Source organism: Melanostigma gelatinosum (genome assembly GCF_949748355.1).
Source record: "Melanostigma gelatinosum genome assembly, chromosome: 9".
NCBI lineage: Eukaryota > Metazoa > Chordata > Actinopteri > Perciformes > Zoarcidae > Melanostigma > Melanostigma gelatinosum.
In genome coordinates, this window is record NC_136642.1 from 3,496,515 (window position 1) to 3,519,310 (window position 22,796).

General features: G+C 43.8%; 1 protein-coding gene across 11 annotated transcripts in view; it reads right to left on the minus strand.

The window, feature by feature from the left end:
* The window catches only part of cspg5a (chondroitin sulfate proteoglycan 5a), a 40,032-nt gene that overhangs the window by 1,861 nt on the left and 15,375 nt on the right, over positions 1–22,796 (minus strand). For 2 of the 11 annotated variants that reach the window (XM_079275017.1, XM_079275013.1), the window contains exons 3-5: positions 12,199–12,387; positions 6,808–6,964; positions 3,815–3,871 (exon numbers count right to left, since the gene is read on the minus strand). In XM_079275017.1, coding sequence (XP_079131143.1) covers positions 3,815–3,871; positions 6,808–6,964; positions 12,199–12,387 — 403 coding nt within the window. The remainder of the gene's footprint in view (positions 1–3,814; positions 3,872–6,807; positions 6,965–12,198; positions 12,388–22,796) is intronic. The other 9 variants (XM_079275023.1, XM_079275021.1, XM_079275020.1 and 6 more) reach the window with 7 other exon arrangements.

Genomic DNA, 22,796 nt, shown 5'->3' on the forward strand with positions numbered 1-22,796 from the left:
CGAAATCGCCAAACCCGAAGCTATGGGGCATGTCACGATGACTACGTCCACTTCTTGTATACAGTCTATGGACGCAAGCTGTCGTAGGAAAGAACGCACGAAAAATGAGGAGTAACGTTTCGTAAGATATCATACGAACCATGCTTCAGTTTCTGGGTCCTGGTATTGTGATGGCTCACTTTAATGGGACGCTTTGATAGGATAGAGCTATCGCTAATGTTATTAGTAACAGCTGTGCTTTTTATTCTTTGACAAATCTAAATACCTGCTGTGAAAAAGACCAAAGAGAGTCTGCTAATAGACTTCAAAATTGTATAAAAAAAGAACAGAAACTTATGAATACCTGGAATGGTTTCTAAAAACATTGTTTAAAGATGTAGAGTATAATTGATTTGTAGAAAAGGGACTAAAACTCTGGTATGATCCTTTAGAGACTGCAAGAATGCAGGAAAAATACCATCAAATATTCAACAAAATCAAATTGCAGCTTTCGCATTGTTACTTCAAGCAAAGCCAGTTTCGGTAGCAGCCATTTCAGTGGTTTGGATGCTCCACTGATTCATGCTCGACGTCTTACGTTTGGTTGAGGAGACAGTGAGGTGAGCTGCATGAGCGACATACCCCCCCCCCCCCATCCCCTTATCCCTCCTCTTTCAGGCAACCCAGGAAGCGCATGCACATCCACATGCAAGACCCTTAAAAGATGCCCCCCCCCCCGCGTACAGTAATGATCGCTCATGCAGAACTCCCCGTCTCCTCCTGCTTCACCTCCTCCTCGAATTCATCTCCCCAAAACAAAAGCAAAGAGAGAAATAAACTCTCCACCCTGGGTACCACCGTCATACATACCCAAGCAGTCGCTGCGGGGGGGGGGGGGGGGGGGGGGGGGGACAAAAATAAAAAAAATGCGGCGTATTTTTTTTTAAAGAGCTCAATCGAATCCATCTGAATTTAATTCAGGTCAGAGGGAAGAAATTGATTGCGGAGTCCATTTCAGCTCGGTTTTTCCAGCCTCTTATTAATATTGCATGGCATCATCGACCCGAGGCATCCTGGGGCGCCCGTCACACACACACACCCCTTTACGGAGACGAACACACAAGCCGAGTGTGGCGAGATGGACACATTCATTCGGACACACACACACACACACACACACACACCCTGAGGCCTGTGCCATTAACTAAACACACCCTAATTGAATGTTTGCGTTTGAACACAAAGGCACTTTGGGAAAGGAAGAGCAGTGAGAGCATTTACCCGCTGGCTGCTGGCCTAGATAGTAACTTCAGGCAGGACGTGTGGATACGTCACTTCCATGGTTACGGGATAGGGGCCCTCTGTCCTCCCGTCAGCGTGAAACTGGAAAATGTTTTTCGATTGTTGGATTTCATCGTTGTGCATGGGTGGAGGGTGGGTGGGGGGAGGGGCGGGCGAGCAGTGGGTGGGAGGCACAGAGTCACGAGGACTTTAGAGCGGGTGTCATTTCGAAGGGGAGCAGGAACAGATATAAAACAAGGTTTTGATGATGATGATGATGATGATGATGATGATGATGATGATGATGGAGGCACACGGACAGTTCCTAATGTCCTTTTGTCTTTTAGTGGGCTGGTGAGAGTGGATTTGCTATGAAGGAATACTTCACAAAATGACCATCTGTATATCAAGTACTCGAGTTACCTTGAATTCTCGATGAACCAAGAGTCAAAAAACTGAGAAAAAAGTCTTGTGAAGTATAATCCAAGTCTCATTCATCCAATCACATGCTCAGTTCTTCACAAACACGTGCACCTGTGTGTCTGTTCGCTTCAGTCTTTTTCACGCTGGGGCGCATAAACTTCATATGAACATATTTGTATCGGTATATGTGTTTGTGTGTGTGTGTGAGTTAATATTAGCCCGCCTGCGCTGCTCTGTGTTTACATACTTGTTTGTGATTTGTTTGTGTTTACTCGCTGGCTCTTTCCTCTGAGTATACGCAGCATCGTGTCTATATTTGTGTGTTTGCATTTCATCTGCATGTTTGTGTTCGTGTGGAGGGGCAGAGGAATAAGGAGACGAGTAGCACCGGTCAGAACTTGAACATCTTGAACTCGTGCCTGTGTGTGTGTGTGTGTGTGTGTGTGACTGGCACAAACTGGATCAGCATGTTTTCTGACACAGCACTCAAACTGGGAGTTTATACCGTGACACACCTGTGTGAATTGCGCCATCACACGATGAGCGTTTCCAGAGTGTATTGTTGTAATACATTGCAATCCCTCCTCTGAATACTCTGCAACGTGAAGGTTGTTCCTCTGGAAAGTCTTCTTCCAACAAAGCGTGACATTTCCACTGCAGTAAAAGTACTTTTGTTTGCTTGGAAAACATCGACAAACCTACAGAAAAAGCCAAGTTTTAAGGTCCAAAGAAGAAAAGCGTCATGTTGCCGCCCACACTGCGATCTCTGTTAAGTGCTGTGCAGGAAAAGAAAAGAGATAAAGACTGAGAACAACTTTTCAATAAGAAATCACTGAATTGAATCGCTGTTGTTGGTCCCACTACTTTATGTTCTCACTGCATTAAGTATCATATGAAAGCTTTTCAATTAAAGGGGCAATTCACTTCATCTTCAAATGTTTAATTGTACTGCCTGCCTGCAGCTCGAGGTGAATTCTCTGTCGATCAGTCAGTCCGAGAGCAGAGTCAGTCGATGGAAATGAAATCGTCTCGGACATTCAGGGCCAGTGCTGACCGGTCAATTCATTTTCTGTGTTGAATTTATTTAGTATTGATGAAACACGATTCCATTTCAGCATTTTGCCGCAGAGGAAACCGTGGGGCTGGACTCTGCTGGATTTACTGCGGAGGGATGATTGAGGACAAGAGGGTTCAACCGACCGCAATGAATGAAACACAAAGTGTTCTGAAACTGCAGGGAACAGAAGTGCTTTTTGTGTTATTGTCCGGAAATGACTGCCGTCAGTGTGTGTGTGTGCATGTGGTATTTTTCTGGCATCTTTCTGTTTGTGTATGGTTCAATTTCTCTGTAAATGCAGCTTTTTGTGTGTGTGTGTGTGTGTGTGTGTGTGCGTGTGTGTGTCTGATACGTCGTCTGTCTGGGTTTAAATCAAGGTCCTCATAAGCTCAGCAGTTTCGTGCAGTTTTTTAAAAATGTCTGTTTGTGATTGGATTTAGATTTGACCACATGATCTTCATCAATGTGTTTTAAAGGGTGATTCAATGATTTTATCTCGGCTTACAAGTTACTGTGTTTTTTTATGTGACAGACAGCTGACCGGTTGCACTGAAAACGTAACTTGAGTCATCCCAGGTTCATTTGACATTTTTTAACCAACCAATCAGAGTCCAGAAGTCTCCGGCGCGGCTGTCAATCAATGCTCGGGGAGCTCATGAACTCCAATCAAACCGTCGACAACAATATTTTCTCACAGATTTTCAGTCTCATGTACCACTGTGAGGATGTAGTGACGGTTTGAGAAAATATGACAGATGATAGATTACCGACTGTAGCTTTAACTGGTGCTCATAGTTTACTCTCTTTCACTAAAGGTGTTGGTAAACCTTATTTCAAAAGTTTAGTAAATGAATGCGAGTGTGTGGATCTGTCTCCTGTCGTGTTTTCCTGACTTTTGATACGTTTTATTTCTTTATTTCTTTTGGTGGGAGGGGGTACGACTCAGATGGGTCCACTGAGAGTTGAGAGAGGGTGATTGACAGGGCCACAGTAACAATGAGAGAGCTGTTTGGGTAGGTGAGAGAAGGGGGAAAGAGGAGGCGGGACTATCTGACATTTGGGATTTGGTCTTACCTCGCAGTCGGACTCCTCTTTGGTCTTACACTCCCAGGTGTATCTGCTCATGGTTTTCTGAGGGGAGGGGGATGGGGCAAAGGGTTATACTCCTCAAAACCATACAAGGCATCCTCAGAGAAGACAGAGAGAGAGAGAGAGAGAGGGGGGGGGGAGAGAGAGAGGACGAGGACAGAGATCGAAGTGGACAGAGAGAAAGAAGCCGAGTGGGAGACGATACGGAGAATTTAGGTAGCGAGAAAGAAGAGGCAGACAGAAAGAGGTAGAAGCAGACAGATAAAATAGACAAGAGAGAGATCGAGTGTTGGAGACCAAACTAGACTTCCTCTCAGACGTCAGCTGATATTCCCAGCTGGCTGCAGACTCTCTGAATGTGGACACCGACTCTGTTCAAACACAGACTCTCTGGTGCTGGTATTCCGTATTAGCACAGTAAATACAGGTGTGGATAATTCTGGATGAGGTTCACCACCACCTTGACACACACACTGGGCAATTAGTTTGGAAGGGAATTGAGGTTATTTTGATTTATTGGTGGGTGTATTTTTTAGGGGGGAACGGGAGTTGGTATGGTTTTTGGTTTGGGGAAACCTACTGTATGTCTAAAGTGAGTTTTGTAGGTGGTTGGAACATGTATTAGAAAAGTAAACCCGGGCTGAATAGTAGTCGGACATCTTTCACTCTGTTTGTTTTAGGCTAGAGAGCAGAGTCCTCATCTGGACCACGCAGATAACGCATAAGAAAGAGTTTACACCAAAGTGATGTCTTTCCTCTGACTGTCTTAACTAAGTCATCACTAGGGTTGGGGTTTGATACCATTTTGTCCAATTTGAGTCAATCTGCTTATCAAATTGGAATCCCTTCTCCAATCTATTTCGGTTTAGCTTTCAACATTTGTTGTAAGGGCATTACTCGCTGACGTTGTCGTCTTTAGAAAAGTGGAAACACTTCAGATCGGCAAACAAACACCTTACTTTGCATGGACCACTTGCTCCGGATGCTGGAGGCCCAGATTCTTCTCTATAAGGCTCTAAATATTAGCCAATTAGAGAATTTAGATTACAGAAATGTATGTGACAAGAGGAGACGCGCCATTCTGCAAAAACGCTGGCGATTGCAGAGTGGTGCGCCAGACACAACACATCGGTAAATAAAGAAGACAAAAGCCGAATTTCATTTTTATATTTTAAAAAGTTACTTATTCAGGAATCAATGTTAACCGGTTACGGCTAGTATGTATATCGTATATATATATATGACCGATGAAAGTTGGAAATAAGCACACAGCTACACTAATGTTCTGTACATTGCTTAGTATATTTTAAAAAACTGAAACCAGATCCAAAATACAACCTGGTATCAGAACCCAACCCTGTTTGTTAGTTAAAGGTACCCTGTGCACTTTTCGTGTAAACAAACAAACTTAAGTTCTCATTCACTGAGTGTGTACTTGATACCTAACAAACACACTGAGTGTGTTTCCTTCCTCATAAAACATGTGCAAAGCTACATTGTTTGCAAGCTTGAGGTCTTCTTCTCTTTCTTCTTTTCTGGCACATTACTGCCACCAACGGTTAATGAGATGTGCATCCCGCGTGCTTGACTTTACCAGAATACCTTTAAGTGTGCTGAAACAAACCAAAAGTATTTACAATTACTATTCAGTCCAGTGGATGAGTGGGATTTTTTTTTGGGGGGGGGGGGGGGGGAGTTAGGAAGTTGACATTTATTTTTTAGATATTGTTAGGAGGTGATGATGGATGTTGGTTTTGTTTTAAATGACTCTTGGGATGTCTTGTCTCTCAGAGTAGTGAAATGGTGTTTGGTAGTGGTTACAATGAGTGGGCGAGACCTCTCAAAGAAATGAAAATGTCTAAAACTGTTGAACTAGCATGAAATAAAATGAGAGTTACAGAGAAACGACGAGGTGCTGTAGCGTCACAAGTGAACAGAACTACTGATGGAGTTGTTAGAGGGTGGTACCACATCCTAAAAACACTGGAAAACAAATCAAAAACAAAACTCGACCTCAGTTGTAGCACTAGAACTACCCATGCTGCTACAACGATAGCATAGCCGCTACTAGCTACCCATGCGTCAGTTAGTGAGGCACCTGTCGGCTCTCTGCTGCCACCTGCAGGCCGCCGCAGGGGGGGGGGGGGGGGAGGGGGGGCGGGGCGTTGCATCTCAGATGTTTATCCTGATAACCCCGACCATTTCTCACAAATGTCCCACACCTTTAGCTTACCTGGTTGTGGCACCCATCCTTCCCCTGTCTCCCCCCCCCCAGAAGCAAACAAACTCAATCAACCATGTTCGTCCAGTCCCCCCCATTTTCAGGATAAACAAGTAAAGCAGACATTTAGTCATAAGTAGGCTACAGATTTGCAAACAAATAGCGAAGCGCAGCTGCAGGGGCTGACATGACCACCGGGGGGGCGCATGTCAGCGACAGAGCAGGAAGGCCATGACACACCGATGCAAGAGGTGATCAGAGAGAGAGAGCAGGTTAGAAAGAGACGGGGTGGGGAGGGGTCGCAGCGAAGGATTGTGGGAGTTTTTCTCTCACCAGGGCGGTTTGTCAGCTTCACTGTGAGAACCGTCCATGAACGTTCAGTCTGCACGGTTTCAGGGGGGAATTGAACCTCTAACCATGGCTGTGTTAGCACGATCCTTGTATAATACATAAGAATGCAAATAAATTCTATGATGGCATAAAAAACACAATCAAAATGTCTAAAATATTCTTCTTTGTGCATCCTGTAGTTGTTGATTCGCATTCGCCACTCGAGAAAACTCCCGCCATCCTTGGTCGCAATTCGACCCCCCCTCCCCCGCCCACCCTCCCCCGTCTCCTTAGCGTTGCACACCTCGGAGTATCTGAGAATACTCATGCCCATGCATTAGGAGGGGGAGTCAGGGGGCACCGGGCAGGGTTTGCAGGGGGAGATGCAGAAAAAAGGGTTGAGAGAGAGAGGCGAGAACCACGTTACCTGACAGATAATGTTATCATAGTAAGCCAATGCACGGGCATGAGGGACGTTAGGAGGGGTGTCGCACAGTTTCCTTACATTTGGGTGGGAGCCCTCAGCGATGGTGGACAGCGAGAAATTATCATTGTGCTGCTCCGATGAAGGCCGGTACTTACTGCTGGGTGTCGGAGGATGGAGGGGGAGGTGATAGTGGGGAACGGGGGAGGGGGGGTGTGGATGAAGATGGGTGAAAGGTGGAGGAGAATACAAAATGATGTGGGGAAAAAAGAGTTTGAAGAAAGAGATTGTGGGAGAACGGAGGAGGAGAAAGAGGAGAGTTTGAAGAGGTCGGGAAAAAAAGGAGAGAAATGTGGAGAATTTAAGAAGAAGAGAGATGTTTGGAAATTTAGAGCGAAGGAAGGAGGTTGGAGATGAAAATGTCAGATAAGAAGAATAAAGGGCATTAAGGAGAGCGACACAAAGAAGATGGAAAACAGGGGATTGGATGTGAAAAGAGACAAGCCAAGGGAAGAAAAGAGGAGGGTAAAGAGAGTCCAGATAACAAGAGTGCAAGACAGTTTGAGGATTTGAAAAGAATCCAAGAGGAGGAAAAGAAAAGGAGGAAGAAGAGACGTACATGACATTTACAGGAGGTGATTCACAAGGTGAGAGGTGGAGAGGTGAAACAAAATGGAACAAAAAAAGAGGACAAGCGGGGCAAGAGAAAGGACAAATTTAGGGGAAAAGATTACATTATTGACAAAAAGACAGACAGAAGGAAAAAATAAAGAAAGGAGGAGGGGGGGGGAGAAAAAAGCAAGAAAGCAGCATTAGTTATAGAAGTAAAAAAACAAAACATCGTATCTGTGATGCAACACACTGAGAATAAAACGACCATCAGATGCAGGTTACCCGGTCCTCACTCGAGTCATAGAGGCTAAACTTTGACTCACATTTGATCCACTATTGTTGTAACATGAGACAAAAACCGACTCTATTTCTATTTTTAACAACACGCAGGTCTTGATTCTTGTTCGCTCGGCTGACGATATTGATGCAAATGATCAAGTTCATTTTTAGATTGTTGCAAACAAACGAACCCCACACTTTCCTCTTAAACCTCACAGTGTTGACAGATTATTGAGAAAATGTCTCTTATCGTATATCCTCAGTAAACATTGTAAACATGAGTTTATGGTCTCAGTCTCTAGTTCTAAAAGATTGATTGATGAATATCAGGAAGTTATTGGTTGAAAGTGGTTTGTACCAGCTTACAAAAGAACACTTTATATTTAGTTTGAGACGATGAAAAGATGATTGGATATTAATGTGAAAATACAAAGAAACTGATAATTCTTTTTGCAAATACTGTTAAATAGGTGCACAGAATGACCAATTTGTGACCTAAAAGGGTTAAAAAGGGATTTTTCGTTTCATCTCGACAGCACGGTTATTAAAGTATGTTCCCCTAACCTTAATGAAGTGGTCGCCCAAACCACAATGTTTTTTATAATCTTAACAGAGTACTTATTGTAACCTGAAAAACATAACCACGTTATTTATGTGTCTAAACCTGGAACCAAACCTCAACTACGGCGATGTCACAACAGAAAACGTCAGATTAAAAAAACACTTTGTGTGAAACGGACAAACGACATAACGTACCGAACATTTACCGAAAACAGATTCATGTCTTCACATCGACAGACAGATGGAGCCGGCGATGAAACAGATTCTGAATCGCCTCATAACAAAGACGCCATTTCTTTTCTTCTCTCTCTTTGACCGGGATGTTGGGTCTGATCTCGACTGCGGCAGAGAAACACTGCGACTGCCATTAAACGCAGCAGAGTGGGAGTCTCATGTATTCATCAGCCCTGTCAGCACACACACACACACACACACACACACACACACACACACGCACACACACACTCCTCTGAATGTGTCATGCTGAGATTTGTTCCTCTGTAACGACCCTCTTATTCCTCTTTCTCTCTTTTTTTCTTTCACTTTCTCTTCCCCTCTCTCCCTCCTGCAACTGTTTCTCCTCCCTCCCCCCTCCTCCCCTGTTTCATCCTGCCCTCCTTTTTTTACCCCTCTCATCTGTCACCCTCCTCCTCCTCTTTTCTCCTCTTCGATTTCTGTTAGCCGACCACTTGATGAGGCTGTGTTTTCTCTTTCATGCTGCACCCTGCCGCCACACGCACACACACACACACACACACACACACACACACACACACACACACACACGCACACACACACACACACGCACACACACACACACACACACACACACCCCCCTCAGGTCGCACAGCTGTATGTAGGTCAACTCCACCTCCCCCTGTTTCTCCCTCCCTCCCTCCCCCTCCTGTTCAGACTGCCCTACTTTCAGCTGGATCCAGAGAACCAATGACATCACCCTTTTCTCCTCAAATATCTGCTCGCTAGGCTGCTACTGACTGCACCGCTCTTCCTCCTCGCCATCCTCCTCATCCTCCTCATCCTCATCCCTAGCCGTAATCTCCTCCACCGTGACTAGCATGATAACCTTCCCCGTGGAGGTGAAAGTAGTCCCCGCGGCGGGTGGGATCTGGTCTGGAGAATTCGGTCCTTCCGTTGACATTTTGCATCCGAGGACGCTCGATCGCCGGGGCTGCTGCTGCTCATCCGCGACAGCGCTGTTGCTAGGGAGACCAGCACTAAAACACGGGCACCGGCAAAGCAATGCCTTGCCAATCGTCATTCAGCAGGTTCTTTCATCTTAAAATGAGGCCTAAGGGATGAATGTTATTTTAATATTTTATTAAGAAAAACATGAAGAAAATTGCGTTCTGGAGTTTTCCACCTCCACATTGTCCACTGCACATTATCTCCACATTCTATCTTCAGTGACTGTAGGTGCATTTTTGAGCCCTAAAAGTCAGATCTGATTATTTGTATTCGAAACTGTAATTAAAAATTAAGTTCCAATTGGATGTCGATCAGATCAAAAGTAGTCATCCTGAACTCCCATGCAGAGAACCGCTGTTCACCGAACTCCTAATATTAAGACTCTAAAGTGCAGGTAGAGAGAAAATACATGATTTCCTACTTTGTTTGAGGATTCATCTGAACCATGTTGGTTTGTGGTTTGAGAAACATTGGCGAGAAGAGATTTAGAGCCCTTTAAAGGTCCTGTGTGTCCTAAACAATCATTACCTTCAATGCATCTGAAACCTCTCTACAGAACCATTTCCTGGTCCTTCACACGGAGCCTCTTCTTCCTGAGAGTGTACATCGGCCTTTCTTCCTCTCCTCTCATCTGTTCTGTCATCAGCTCTCCACGCCGCCGCCCCATCCCTCCTTCCTCGTCTCCTCCTGCATTTCTCCATTGTCTTCCTCACTTGTTCGCCTCCTATTTGCCGCAGATCAATCCTATCCCCTCTTCCTCCCTCAGACTGTTTCTGTCTCTCTTCTTTGTCGTTTCTTTAGCCTTTGGTTTATGTGATGGCTACAGAACTGGTGCGCACAAATATGTCTCAGCTGATAGGTAACAGGTTCCATCTCTATCATATGTCTGAAAGTGTAACTGTGGAGAGAAGTTGTTGATGTGGAAAAGAATTGCTTTGTTCAGGGCACCGAGGACTCGTGTTTCTCGGCTCCTGTGGAGGACCCATGCTGGTGTTCACTCATCCTGCCTTTCTTGTTTAATGTCTCTCCAAATCTCAGGCGTCCTTTGTTTATGAGCTCCTGACATTTTAGAAAAAGTGGTGTCGAGACAAAATGAAAAAAAGGCTTTTTTAACACATAGATCACATCCTCGGTTATATTGTGTGCTTTTTTAACAATGTATGCAAAACATTTCACTATTTTCTTTCTGTAAAAGAAAATATGAAATGTGCTTACAGAAGCTATTACCAACCGATTTAAACCAATAAAATCAATCATCATGATCTGTAGCTTAAGCTATAAATGCACTCACTACTGTTTCAACTGGACTCTAAAGGTACTAAAATAAAGGAAAGTAAGCGCACTATTGCTGACTGCAGTTCATTTAACGACCACCAGTGTCATTCATAACAGCGTTCCACGTTGTAGCATACCTTTTACCTTTTATCGTCTTCACACATATAAACACAGAATTCAAAGCTGCTCTTGGGAAGATTTGCAAGACAACTGCTCTCTAAGAAACAGAGAACAAACCAAACTGAGATGCTGTAGCTCAGTGACTCCCAATAAAAGAAAAATATTTAAATTGGGTTGATTGCTTTTTGCTTGTAAACTTTGCATCGTTTTTCTCTTCAAATCTAAACCCTTCCAAAGAATAACAAGAGGAGGAAGAAGAGGAGGAAGAAGCCATGTTGGTCCAAGAGGTCTTTCACAGTAACAAACATTGATTTGTTCTCTACCCACACGGCCCACTGCCTCATGCAGATCTGTCATTGTAAAATGCCACAGTCAGGTATGACATCAGAGACTGTGCTATAGCAGTATGCTGCTGTAGTAGTACTGCACCGAACTGCATTTACAGTAAAATACCCATCAGATTATTTTAGTGGTATGCAGTTGTAGAATTACAGTATATTTATAGCTAGTTAGCCTTGCAGACTCTCTTTTCCTGTGTAATATTTGATTTCACAATACAATTCAGTAGTGGGAGAAATCACAGTTTACGCATGTGACGTGATGATAGTGGGACTATTTCCCGTCTCTGAGAGTTATTTGTAGACATATTGACTGAATTTCGGTGAGTGTTTAAACCTGTTGGTTTGTCTGCTTTAGCCTCATTTGTTCCCTGATTATATATTCTGTCCCCTGTGCCTCTGTATATCTTATATATATCTTTATCAACCGGTCTGTCGCTGTCATTCTCTGAACTTTAACTCTCAACACAACTCGGGGCAGCCGTCTGGCCCAGAGGCAGCGGCGCCGGCCTCAGAAACAAAACTTCCTCCTTCGATCTTTAACATCGAGGGAGTAACGTACCGCAGCCGAGACTCAAGCGGCTGCTGGGCGAAGGATAATAAATCTGCTGCGCCAGAATGCCCTTGAGCAAGGCACTAAAGATTTTACTTTTTTTTTTGTTTTGCTTGATTGATCTTTTAAACTGAGACAAATGAATCCACCGAGCCTGCGGGACACGTCGTGCACACTAAAAGGAGATCTTGACAGATGGAGTTCCACTTGTGTTTGTGTATTTCTTCATTAAAACGTGCTACTTTCTTTTTCTCTCCGATCTTGTTGGGATTACTAAATATAAATCTAGGGAGTATGAGCCTAACGTGTATCCCCCAAAATATAACGAAATACCCACATGTTTTCTTTTTCTGTGTGAACGGGAGTGAATAAAGCTTCCTTTAAACGAGACACAATTAAATAAGGGAAGATGAAGAACTGCCAGTTTTTTATCCCTCAGCTCAGACTCACCTGCGCTTGCGCAGCTTCTTGTTCTCCGTCTTGAGCACGTGGAGCTTCTTGGCGAAGCAGACAACGATCATGAAGAGCAGCAGGACCACCAGAGCCGAGGCGCCCACGGCCAGACACATCACCTGGAACTCGGTCACCACCGACTCGCAGCGCGCACCCTTGTGCCAGATGTAATCCTGGACGTTACATCTGACAGAGAGACGGAGAGAGAGAGAAGAAGAAGAAGAGGAGAAGATGGGAAAATGGCAGATGACAGAGGGAAAGTTTTGAGAGGAATCAGAGAGGATGGAAAGATGAGAGGTGGGAAATAAAAAAGAACAAAAGAGGAACTGGTTAGTTGGATAAAACCACATCTTAGTGATCCCACAAAATGCTCGGACTCAGTGGATCGTGTGTCAGTTTCCACGTTCATTGCTAAGCAACATCCATATATTTGTCTTTTAAGTATCATTTAACAGGCATGTTGGCTTCGAGCACCCTCCGCATGTTTGTGAACATTCAGGATTCGGCAAAAAAAAGCTCTAAAAACTGCACAACATGGAACATAAGTGCTATTGTGAAGTAATCGACCGCAGGCGTGTTAGCAGGATGGAAGAGTCGCTTTCAGGTTTTTGCAGGCTGCTTTATTCAAAGGGCACAGTATCATTTTGTGTGTCTGTCTGAGAATAGAAAGTGAAAATGAAAAAGAGCCCGCGGGCCCTTTTTCAGCAATACACACACTCGCTGTCACACACTCCGTCAAACATCATCATAAAAGACATGTGCACTCACAAGATCTTACACAATGCATATGGGCGTCCATGTGTGGATGTAAATTACAGGCACATATGTGGACGCACACACACACACACACACACACGCACACACACACACACACACACACACACACACACACACACACACACACGGTCGCCATCTGAGTCCCGGGCTCCCTCTTTCGAAGCCGTTTGGCAGAGTACGGTGTCCGCCCGGAGACAGAAAGGCAGATGGCTTTGTCTACAGACCGTTTGCCGTGCAAAACGGCAAAATCTATTTCAGCGCTTAACGAGACATGAGTGCAAGATCGTGTCTCCATTAGAGATTTATCTTGAGTAATTTAACACCCCCGGAAAATCTGATGGCGACAGAAGCTGTATAATTACATTTATGTGATTTCTCATTCTCCAATGTTTTAAAAGATTGTTCTCCGATATATTTATACTTATTATAGGATCTTCACCAGGTGTCAATATTATATACTTTCATTTTGTCAAAGAGGATTTGTGTGCGTGTTGTTTGGTAAAGAAAGTCTTGTGCTATTTTCCCCTTTTGACCACGGGGCTGTTAAAGTGGATGAACACCAACAGAGTAAAAACATCCACAACTGCCGGAGGGAGGTTTTCAAGCATGAAGGAAACGCTGCTCGCTTTCTTATTCATGTATTTTTCATATACATCAGAGCACCCACGGGTCATGAGACCACAGCCGCTCCGAAGAGAACCGCTTTAATTAACGAATGACAAAGCAATTAACTGTCCTCCTCCCCTCTCTTTGTCCCACATGGACGTCGTACCAACACACACACACACACACACACACGGTGAGGGAGCGTAAAGTGAACGGAGGTGTCGGGCCGCTCCGGCTACGCTCCCTACATGCTAAACAGCCTCCTTTTCACCGACCCGCTTCCTATCTCCTTCCTGAATCCTTGACGCTTTTATAATTCTGCCAGCTGAAGGGAAATCGCTGGCAACGAGCTGGGAGACATTTTGAGAGTGGGCATATGTGAGAAAAAGAGAGAGAGAGGGAGAGAGAGAGAGAGAGAGAGAGAGAGAGAGAGAGAGAGAGAGAGAGAGAGAGAGAGAGGGAGGGAGAAAAAGAGAGAAAGGGTTGATGCCCGATATCACATTTTCAAGGAGACTTCAATGCACTCAACCTCGGAGCAACTCTGCGCCCGCACAAAGAAGAAGAGGTTTATGTAAGGCCTGGAGGGAGGGAGGGAGGGATGCAAATAGAGAGCAGGCGAGAGAAGTAAAAGGGATGCATGAATAAAATAAATAAAAAAAGGCTGAGCGAGCGAGGATGTGCTGGTCGTCATGGCAACCCAGCTGAGCGGCAAAAAAAAAAATCCCGGAGCAGATGTGGCGCCGACATGTCATTCCATCACACGTCCTCGCTCAGCCGTCCACGGGGACACAGTCGGGCTTTTTTCGCTGCCATTTCTTTTCTTTCTTCCCCTCCGTTTCACTCCCTCTGCCTCCCTTTCCTCCCTCCCTCCCTCCTTCTTCTCTCTCTCGCTCCTCCTCGTCTTGAAAATCTCTTCTCTTGTTCACTGGCTCTTTTACCTCCCCATCTTTCCTCCCTCCTGCACTTTTTTTGCCAAGCGCCTCCAGCTGAATCATGTCTCTGCTTACAGTTAGTGCAACTGATTTTCTCTGGAGGAAAACAGCAGTCAGAGGAGAATGTTCTGGTTTGGCTTTAGTTGGAAATAAATGAGAAGAAAACTAAAATGAACTGAACTGTACTAACAAGCGTTGCCTGGGCATCCGAAGCCTGATCTATTTCATTCCTCTCGAAGCCATAGAGCTCCAGTCGTCCAGAAACGATGCAGCCATGCGAGTGGCTTTGTGCGGAGACATACTGTGAAAACCACGGCCAACAGAGAGCGGGAACAATTCCCGCCACAATAGGCAACCAAGAGCTAAAATGCAAACAAAATGTAGTCGATAAAACTGCAGATTTTAGCATTTCAAATGATTATTTTAGCGTCCTGTGTCTACCAGGGGTGCAGTTGATGACTAAAAATTCCACAATTTTCCCATTTTTCAGGCTGATGCCTCACTTTTGTTTTCTTAAAGACTCAGTTTTTTGGTACTTATTTGTATTTTTCAGTTGTTTTCTAGCTGACAAAATGGCAATGAGACAGCCCTCCAGTGTGGGCGGGACCTGACTGCGCTCTACAGTCTCTACACTGAGCGAAATGCTGCCGTCAGCATGCTCAAAATGATATTGCCAATATGCTGATGTGATGTTCACTATCTTAACCATGTAAATGTGTTCCTGCAGACAGCTTTGCTGTTAGGACACCAAATGTTTATTAATCTGCAGCTAAAAATAGTCAAGAGTTACGTTTGGTAAAAACAGTGCCGACGCATTTTTGGTTCTGGTCTTTTTGTCAGAGACTCAGTAAAACACAGAATAACACCGGCCTTATCTATTAAGGTTTGGAACAAAGTTAAAGACGCTGACACGAGAGGAAACAGCTCTCGGCTGAATTTTCGCAGACAATCTTTAGGATTGGATTTCCTTCTCTGGAAAAGTCTCACGTCCAGAGCGGCTGCACAAATCAAATTGGAAATAGCTCCTCTTTGGGGACGAAATATCTTCTGCTGTCAAACCTCTTTTTCAACGTTTAAATCACAGATCCCTCTCTGGCTGAGAGTGTCGCCCAGCCTCCCTCCTTCCCACTCTCTTCCCTCTATAAAACCTCCCTCGTGCCCAACCGGCCTTCACATTGTGTCCCACCGCAGAGGGTTCTTTCTCCTCCGCAACCCATCATTATCTCCATCGCCGCGGCAGACAGAGAGAGGAAGAGGGAGTCTTTCATTTAACTTACAGAGGGTGACAATGGTGCAGGTGGGGCTGTGGCCCTCTAATGAGACCCCCTGCTGGTTTTGATGAAGAGTAATGGAGATGAGGGGGTTGGTGAAAAGGCCACTTTAAGACACACCGGTAAGTCGGTTTAGGGCGATAGGCCACCAGAGAACAGGCAGTGATATGTGTGTGTGTTTGGAAACTGAAAATACTGATATCTGCTTCCACCCAAGGAGTCAATAACGCGGGTTGAAGTGAGATTACGTCACATTTTCTCAATCTAATACACTCAGAGGTTTTGTCACCACAGCCTTAGTACGCAGCAGACAGCAGTTTTTCAGCAACAAAAGCTTTAAATGTCATGTACACTATCAGCTCAGCACCAAACAGCAGACAGACAGTTCTGACAGGCTGATCTCAAACAGCGTTCGTAGCCACACCTGCAGAAAGACCGTATGCATGCAACGAGCACAAAATTATACTCGATGTTGCTGGACTTTCGTAGGAAAATGTGCTAAAGCTGAAGAGGCAGATATTTCCCCCAGGAGGTGGTGGAGACCAAACACAGCGCTAACAGGAGAGTGACTTGTGGTCATTTACATATCTTATCTATTGCCAAGGCAATACCGTCAGCTGCAAGGATGAGCGGCTTTATTTTGGTAAACTGATCACATGTTCAAGATCTAAACAGTTACTGTCTCAACTGGAAACATATCAAACTTCATTTGGTGCTATGATAATAACAGATGCAGGATGAAAACAGTATGGAACACATTTTCATCAGGTTTTAGATATATTTCTTCAGACAAAAGTACCGTAATTATGGAGGAAGACCAGCAGAGGAGATAAATGCATTTCAACAAGGTCTGTGGAAGGTTAGAGGGAGAACGAGCAAACCCAGAAGAGCTGCATGTGGACTGACAGGAGAGGGCACGGCGGGGTGTTTACCGAATATCTTTTGCATAAATCCCGTATTTGCACTATTTTTTATCATTTCTTCCGTGAAGCAGTGCATATTTTCTCATGCAATCGCTGCAGAGAGTGGAAGGAAGCAGTGAGTCAAATGTGCAGCACGCAGAGAGAGATAAAAGGCCAGCAGAGGACAGGAGAAGGAACAACTGGCGGCCTCGGAGAACTAAGTTCCTATCACGAGTTTGGATGATAAAACATCTGCTACTGATCCTGGCGCTGAAACAAAACCTCATGGAGTTCCTCTGATAAATAAAAGCAAACGTTCTGGCTACGCTGAGGGCTTTGGGAGGGGAAGGACAACCACTGGTCAGGCTGAGGCCAGGATTAAGAACTGGAAGAAGTTTAATACCGGAAGAAAGTTTACTTTTCTCTCAATCGTTTTAGTTCATTTGGGCTTCTGAAACTATGAAAATGAAACAATATAAGAAGGGAACACTTTGGTTTCACATCTCATAAACATATGCAGCCAAATACCTTGGAGTAGTGAGGAGGCGTTGCTTTACTTTAAAGGGTCTAAGCGAAAAAAAAGTTTCTTACCAAGAAGTCCGTGCAGAGCATTAGATTGGTTTCAGACCAACATTGGTTTTATGCTTCTAAAATCCTATTTTATGGTGATGAGAAGATCGACTTTACTCTTGAACTTGAACTAAACTTTGAGTGACTTTGCAATAAAAACATATTACTAAAAAAGGCTTTTATTATAAGTGTAGTCAGCAAATTAAAAGGTATTTAAATTGTATTTTCTTATTATATTTTACTAGTGCACTGTGTATTTTGTCATGCGGACAAATTATGTTTTACTAAGAAAAGCAGCGCTACCTACAGTGAGCCATACAGCCTGTTCATTTAACACTGGTACCTGAGCGCTACTTGGTGGCGGCTGATACCCAAAGCCCAGGTATTGGTGTCGGTATCGGGACTGAAACAGTCGGATCACAACATTCTTAGGGTCCATTTAATCAGACAGAAATGCCAAATCCCTCAATTTGAAAACTGAAAAGGGATTTAAAAACATGACGATCTCCAGTTGGCACGAGAAGAATCGGACCAATTCAAACACTGCATTACATTTTGTCTTGTGAAGTAGTTATTTTTCCAGGATTTAAACCGAGGGAAGACAAGAAGAGAACTGCACCAAACAGTTCTAAACAAATGATCTTATTTCAATAAGAGCTGTCTTGTATGAGTGACACTGTGGTGTATACGGTCCAATAAAAGCCTCCATTACACCATCACAAAGTAATTATTCTCATATCTCTAAATGTTACCACCTAATTCAGTACATTTCTGTTTGCTTGTCACATTTAATCTTCTGCAGCGCTCCCGGTCTCTGTTGTCAGACTGTGCTAAGTGCTAACCTTCGTGCTATCATAGACAAAGAGAGGCTGCTTTCAACACTGCAAACGACTGCACCCAGCGAGGATCTCTGGGTGCAACTGTGACCACGCGCCGATTAGAATGAACCCCCGCGTCCCCGGAGAGTACTCGCGAAAACCATGAACTGCAAACTCCAATTACCACTGATTGCAGGAATACAGGATACAAGCTGAAAAAGATGCTCACGTCGCCCTCAGGAAGACTGACACACGGAGGGATGATGCACTACATTATGAAAAATAAACATCTAAACAGATCTGGTGATGAGATTGAAGTTTGGTGGACAAATCTAATATTTTCGGGGTCAATCACAGCAGAATGTTCACAGTAAACTTTACGCCTGAAGTCTCTTGATTCTAATGGAATCACATAGACTTCAACGTTTGTGTCTGGTAACGATCAACCGCATTTCTTGGCAGCACCAATATAGAAATCATGAGCTCTGTGAAGGAAAGGCTCTGGTTTGTGTTGCGGTTCTTCTCCTAAAGATCTACAATAACATCCATATAAACAACACTGTGATGAATACATATACAAATCCAAATGACAGGTAATTATGATGTAATTGTCAATTTTTATCGAATAAAGGCTGCAACTTTAAGCTCAGGAAAATAGACCAGAACTCTACAAAATAAGAGCGTGAACACATTTAGAGTGAGACAGACAAAGAGTGAGACAGAGAGAGCTGATACTCTCTGAGCTGGTTCAATAAAGATTAGCCCCGCCCACATAAAGATCAATCAAAAAAGTGACGAATCTCTCTTTGTTTACGTGTGTGTGTGCATACATGTGTGTGCGTGTGTGTGTGCAGGGAACCAGAGTTACTCTTGAGCAAGATGACCACTGCCAAAAACAAATAAACAAACAAAGAGTGTGTGTGCGTGTCAACAATTGAATATGTCAGACAGGACTACCTTTGGCAAAAACAGGCAGTGTGTGTGTGTGTGTGTGTGTGTGTGTGTGTGTGTGTGTGTGTATGTGTGTGTGTTTGTGTCTCTTTTGTCTCGAACCTCCTCTACAGTCGTAAATCTGTGTGTTTGACCTCGGGCCCGATTCCATGACCTCCCGCTCTTTGAATTGGAAGTGATCCCTAATACACACATAATCCTGTGTGTGCGCGCGTGTGTGTGTGTGTGTGTGTGCGTGTGTGTGTAAGTATGTGTCATGAGTGTGTTTCCATGATCAGATCTAAAATGGATACAAACTGCAGTTGGTGCTCAAAGCTTCCCTTAATTACATCAAGCTGCAGGACGGACACACACACACACGCACACACACACACACACACACACACACACACACACACACACACACACACACACACCAGTAAACTGGACCTGGCTCTCCCGGGCCGTTTCCATACTGGCAGTAAGGTTCTGACTCATTCTCTCACTCAGTTCCTCCCCCACCTCTAACTCTCTTCTGTCGCTCTTTTATTTCCTGTTAAAAGCTTCTTGCTCTCCTTTTACTTCCCTCCGCTTTCTTTATCTCTCAACATCGGACTTATTCTGCCGCAAACACCCTCGTCTTTGGTCCTCTCCTTTCACACACCCTTGTCCCCCCCCCCCCCCTCTGTTTTTCTCAGAATATGGTCCTCGGTGCTGCTGCTCCAGAGGAGGAAGCGATTTACGACGTCAACACTGTCAGACCCCATCAGTCAGAGGGACAGCGGAGCCAGACCCGGAGATGCCGAGGATAGCTTAAAAAAAAATACATCAGTGTGATCGCAAGGACTGACTGAAGTACAAAATAAAATACCACAAAATAAAAGCAGGCACAACGGTGTTTTTTGTCTCTGGAAGTCAAAATGATAGACATTGGTGAGACTTTATAATAAACAACAATAATAAATGTTGATCTTATTCGTGTTGAAATGATAATTAATCATGTTTCCTTAATATTAGTAATGCTTTAATTTATCTTATCTTATCATGACTCTGTGTAACATGAAATCATTGGTTAATAAACTATATATTGCATGATGGCTGATAAGAGATGATAACGATTACATTCTGATTCAGTCTCATTACCTAAAAGTAATGTTAATTTGTATATATCCCACAAAATCAACTAGAACCAACAACGAAGTACAAATAGCAACAAACTTTCGTTGCCTAAACCTGAGCAAGCGGTTTCCTGTGAAGACGGAAGTTTATTTTGAAAAGACTCAATTCATGCAAGTGCATCAACAGTTTATTGTTGCACACTTTATAACATTTTATACACTTTATTAAGTATTTGTTCATGACACCCTAAATTGTAGGAAGCCGTTTGTACAAAATCTATGAACATAGAGATAGTTGGATCAGAAAGGAATTATTAACCATTGACAAAGGATTGACTATCTATCTGTACATTGTTTCAGATGCTTTACAAAGAAGGTGCAACTTTATAAAAGCCGTCCAGATGTTGATCGACAATTTACAAACCAAATATTGACCACTAATAAAGTGTCACACACATCTGGTCCATCTATAGATGTTTTACAAAGATTTCTTAAAGGTTTACTAATCATTAACAAATACTTAGTCTACTATATAAAACGTTAGTGTGTGCAAGAATAACGTGTTAAATCAACAGCAAACATTATTCATTGTTAGTTCACTGTAGTTGAATTATCAGTTTATTAAAGTATTGTATTTAAGGGAATTTAAGGGAATCGCTAACACGCAACCGGGTTACATGGATCTCCCCCCCGGTCCCCGCAGGTGCATATTTCTGCCTGCAAGAAAAGAGGAAGGACAGGCTGGTCTGAGGCCAGTCAGCAGCGCTCCAAAGGGGTCGTGTGTTTTACTGCAGAGGGCCAAAAGGTCCCGACATTCATCCCGCGGTAATTGAATTGGCCTCCAGTTCAGCTGCACGCACACAGATATACAGCGCACACGCACGCGTGACCTCACACGTTCACACACACACACACACACACACACACGGGAGCTGTCACATGTGCAATCAGACACACAATCATGCCTAAACACACACACACACACACACACACACACACAGACACACACACACACACACACACACACACACACACAGAGGAACATATTGGTGCTCATCTGTGCCAGCGCCCCATTGACCCATATTGCAGTTTTTGCCCGGCAGTAATACGCCTCTCTCTCTCTCTCTCTCTCTCTCTCTCTCTCTCTCTCTCTCTGTCTCTGTCTCTGTCTCTCTCTGTCTCTCTCCCTCTCCCTCTCTCTCTCTCTCTCTCTCTCTCTCTCTCTCTCTCTCTCTCTCTCTCTCTCTCTCTCTCTCTCTCTCTCTCTCTCTCTGTCTCTGTCTCTCTCTGTCTCTCTCCCTCTCCCTCTCTCTCTCTCTCGTAATCTGATGTTTGGAAACAGAAAAGTGAAGATTATTTTGCTGCTTCCTGCTCAGTCACTGGTAAATCTAGATATTTATGAACACATATGATAATTGAAAGATCCCTTTTTCAAGAGGACACACTACAGGTGAATAGGGAAAACATTTTAACCAACAGATATCACCGTATAACTTCCCCAGCTATTTACTGACATCACAGTTTTTCTCGATTGCTAAGACACATTTCTTGAAACGGTCACCCATTCTCTCAAAACTGTGAACACAAAACCTCATCTTCAAGCACTATTTACAAAACCTCTGAATCCTCTTGCAAAATGAAACTTTCGCCTCAAAACAGTTGTACAGCACTGTACCCTGCATCTCACAAACGTGTCCTTTGTCTCTGTGATACTGTAATTCTTGTTCTTTGTTGATATGAACCTGCAACCAGTCAACATCTATTGAGCAGTCAGTGCTGTTACTGTAACAAATAGAAAGCACCATGTTCAAGGCCATACAATGTGTTTATTGTACACTGTCGATTCCCTGGAAGTGTGTGTTGTCTTGTATCACTCGTTCCTGGATTTCTCTGAGTCGTATTAAATGATCTTGAAGGAGCATGCCCACTATAACGGCCTCTTGCTCCTGAGTGAATATGGCTCACCTTCCACCTGCATGTGGCAGCCTTGCAGTTCTACAATAAGTAGATGTGCAGTTACAAAACATATTCATGCAGTACAATACATACAGTGATGAACTTTATATGCAGCTGTTTCAATAGACATTTGTAGTGTAGTACAGTCAATTTTAAATTACAAAAATACAGCAGCATACTGCAGCTGTTCTCTTCTCTGAATGTCCTTACGATGGTGGACACAGAAAATCGGCTCAAATCGGGGTGCACTCTAAGTCCCGCTTCCCTCATTGTCAGTCCGTGGACTATAACATGGTCTATGACTGTTCATCAGATCAGTCACTCAGATCACTCTTATTTCATCAGATATTTCCACAAAGTTTTTCTTTGGCTTTTTCTTGATTAACCCTTTGAATAGTAGACTTTGCTCATTTCACATTGAATCAATGTACTGTATTTCAGGACTATTTCAAAAACTGCTGTGAGACTGTGTTGATATGAGAATGTAGAGATGAGAGTGTCAGTTGTATTAGTAGCGTAAAAACCATCCCCTAAAAAACAATGATCAATTCATTGTGTCACTTATGTGTCATCCATGTTGGTTTAATATGTCTTAGAGTCGCATGGAGTTTTGGTCCTACGGTTCCCATCATGCTTTGGGTGATGCAAATAGTTAGAATAGAATAGAAACAGTTAGCGTAGCCATGCCATGGAGTTAGTAGGTTAGCTGTGAGCC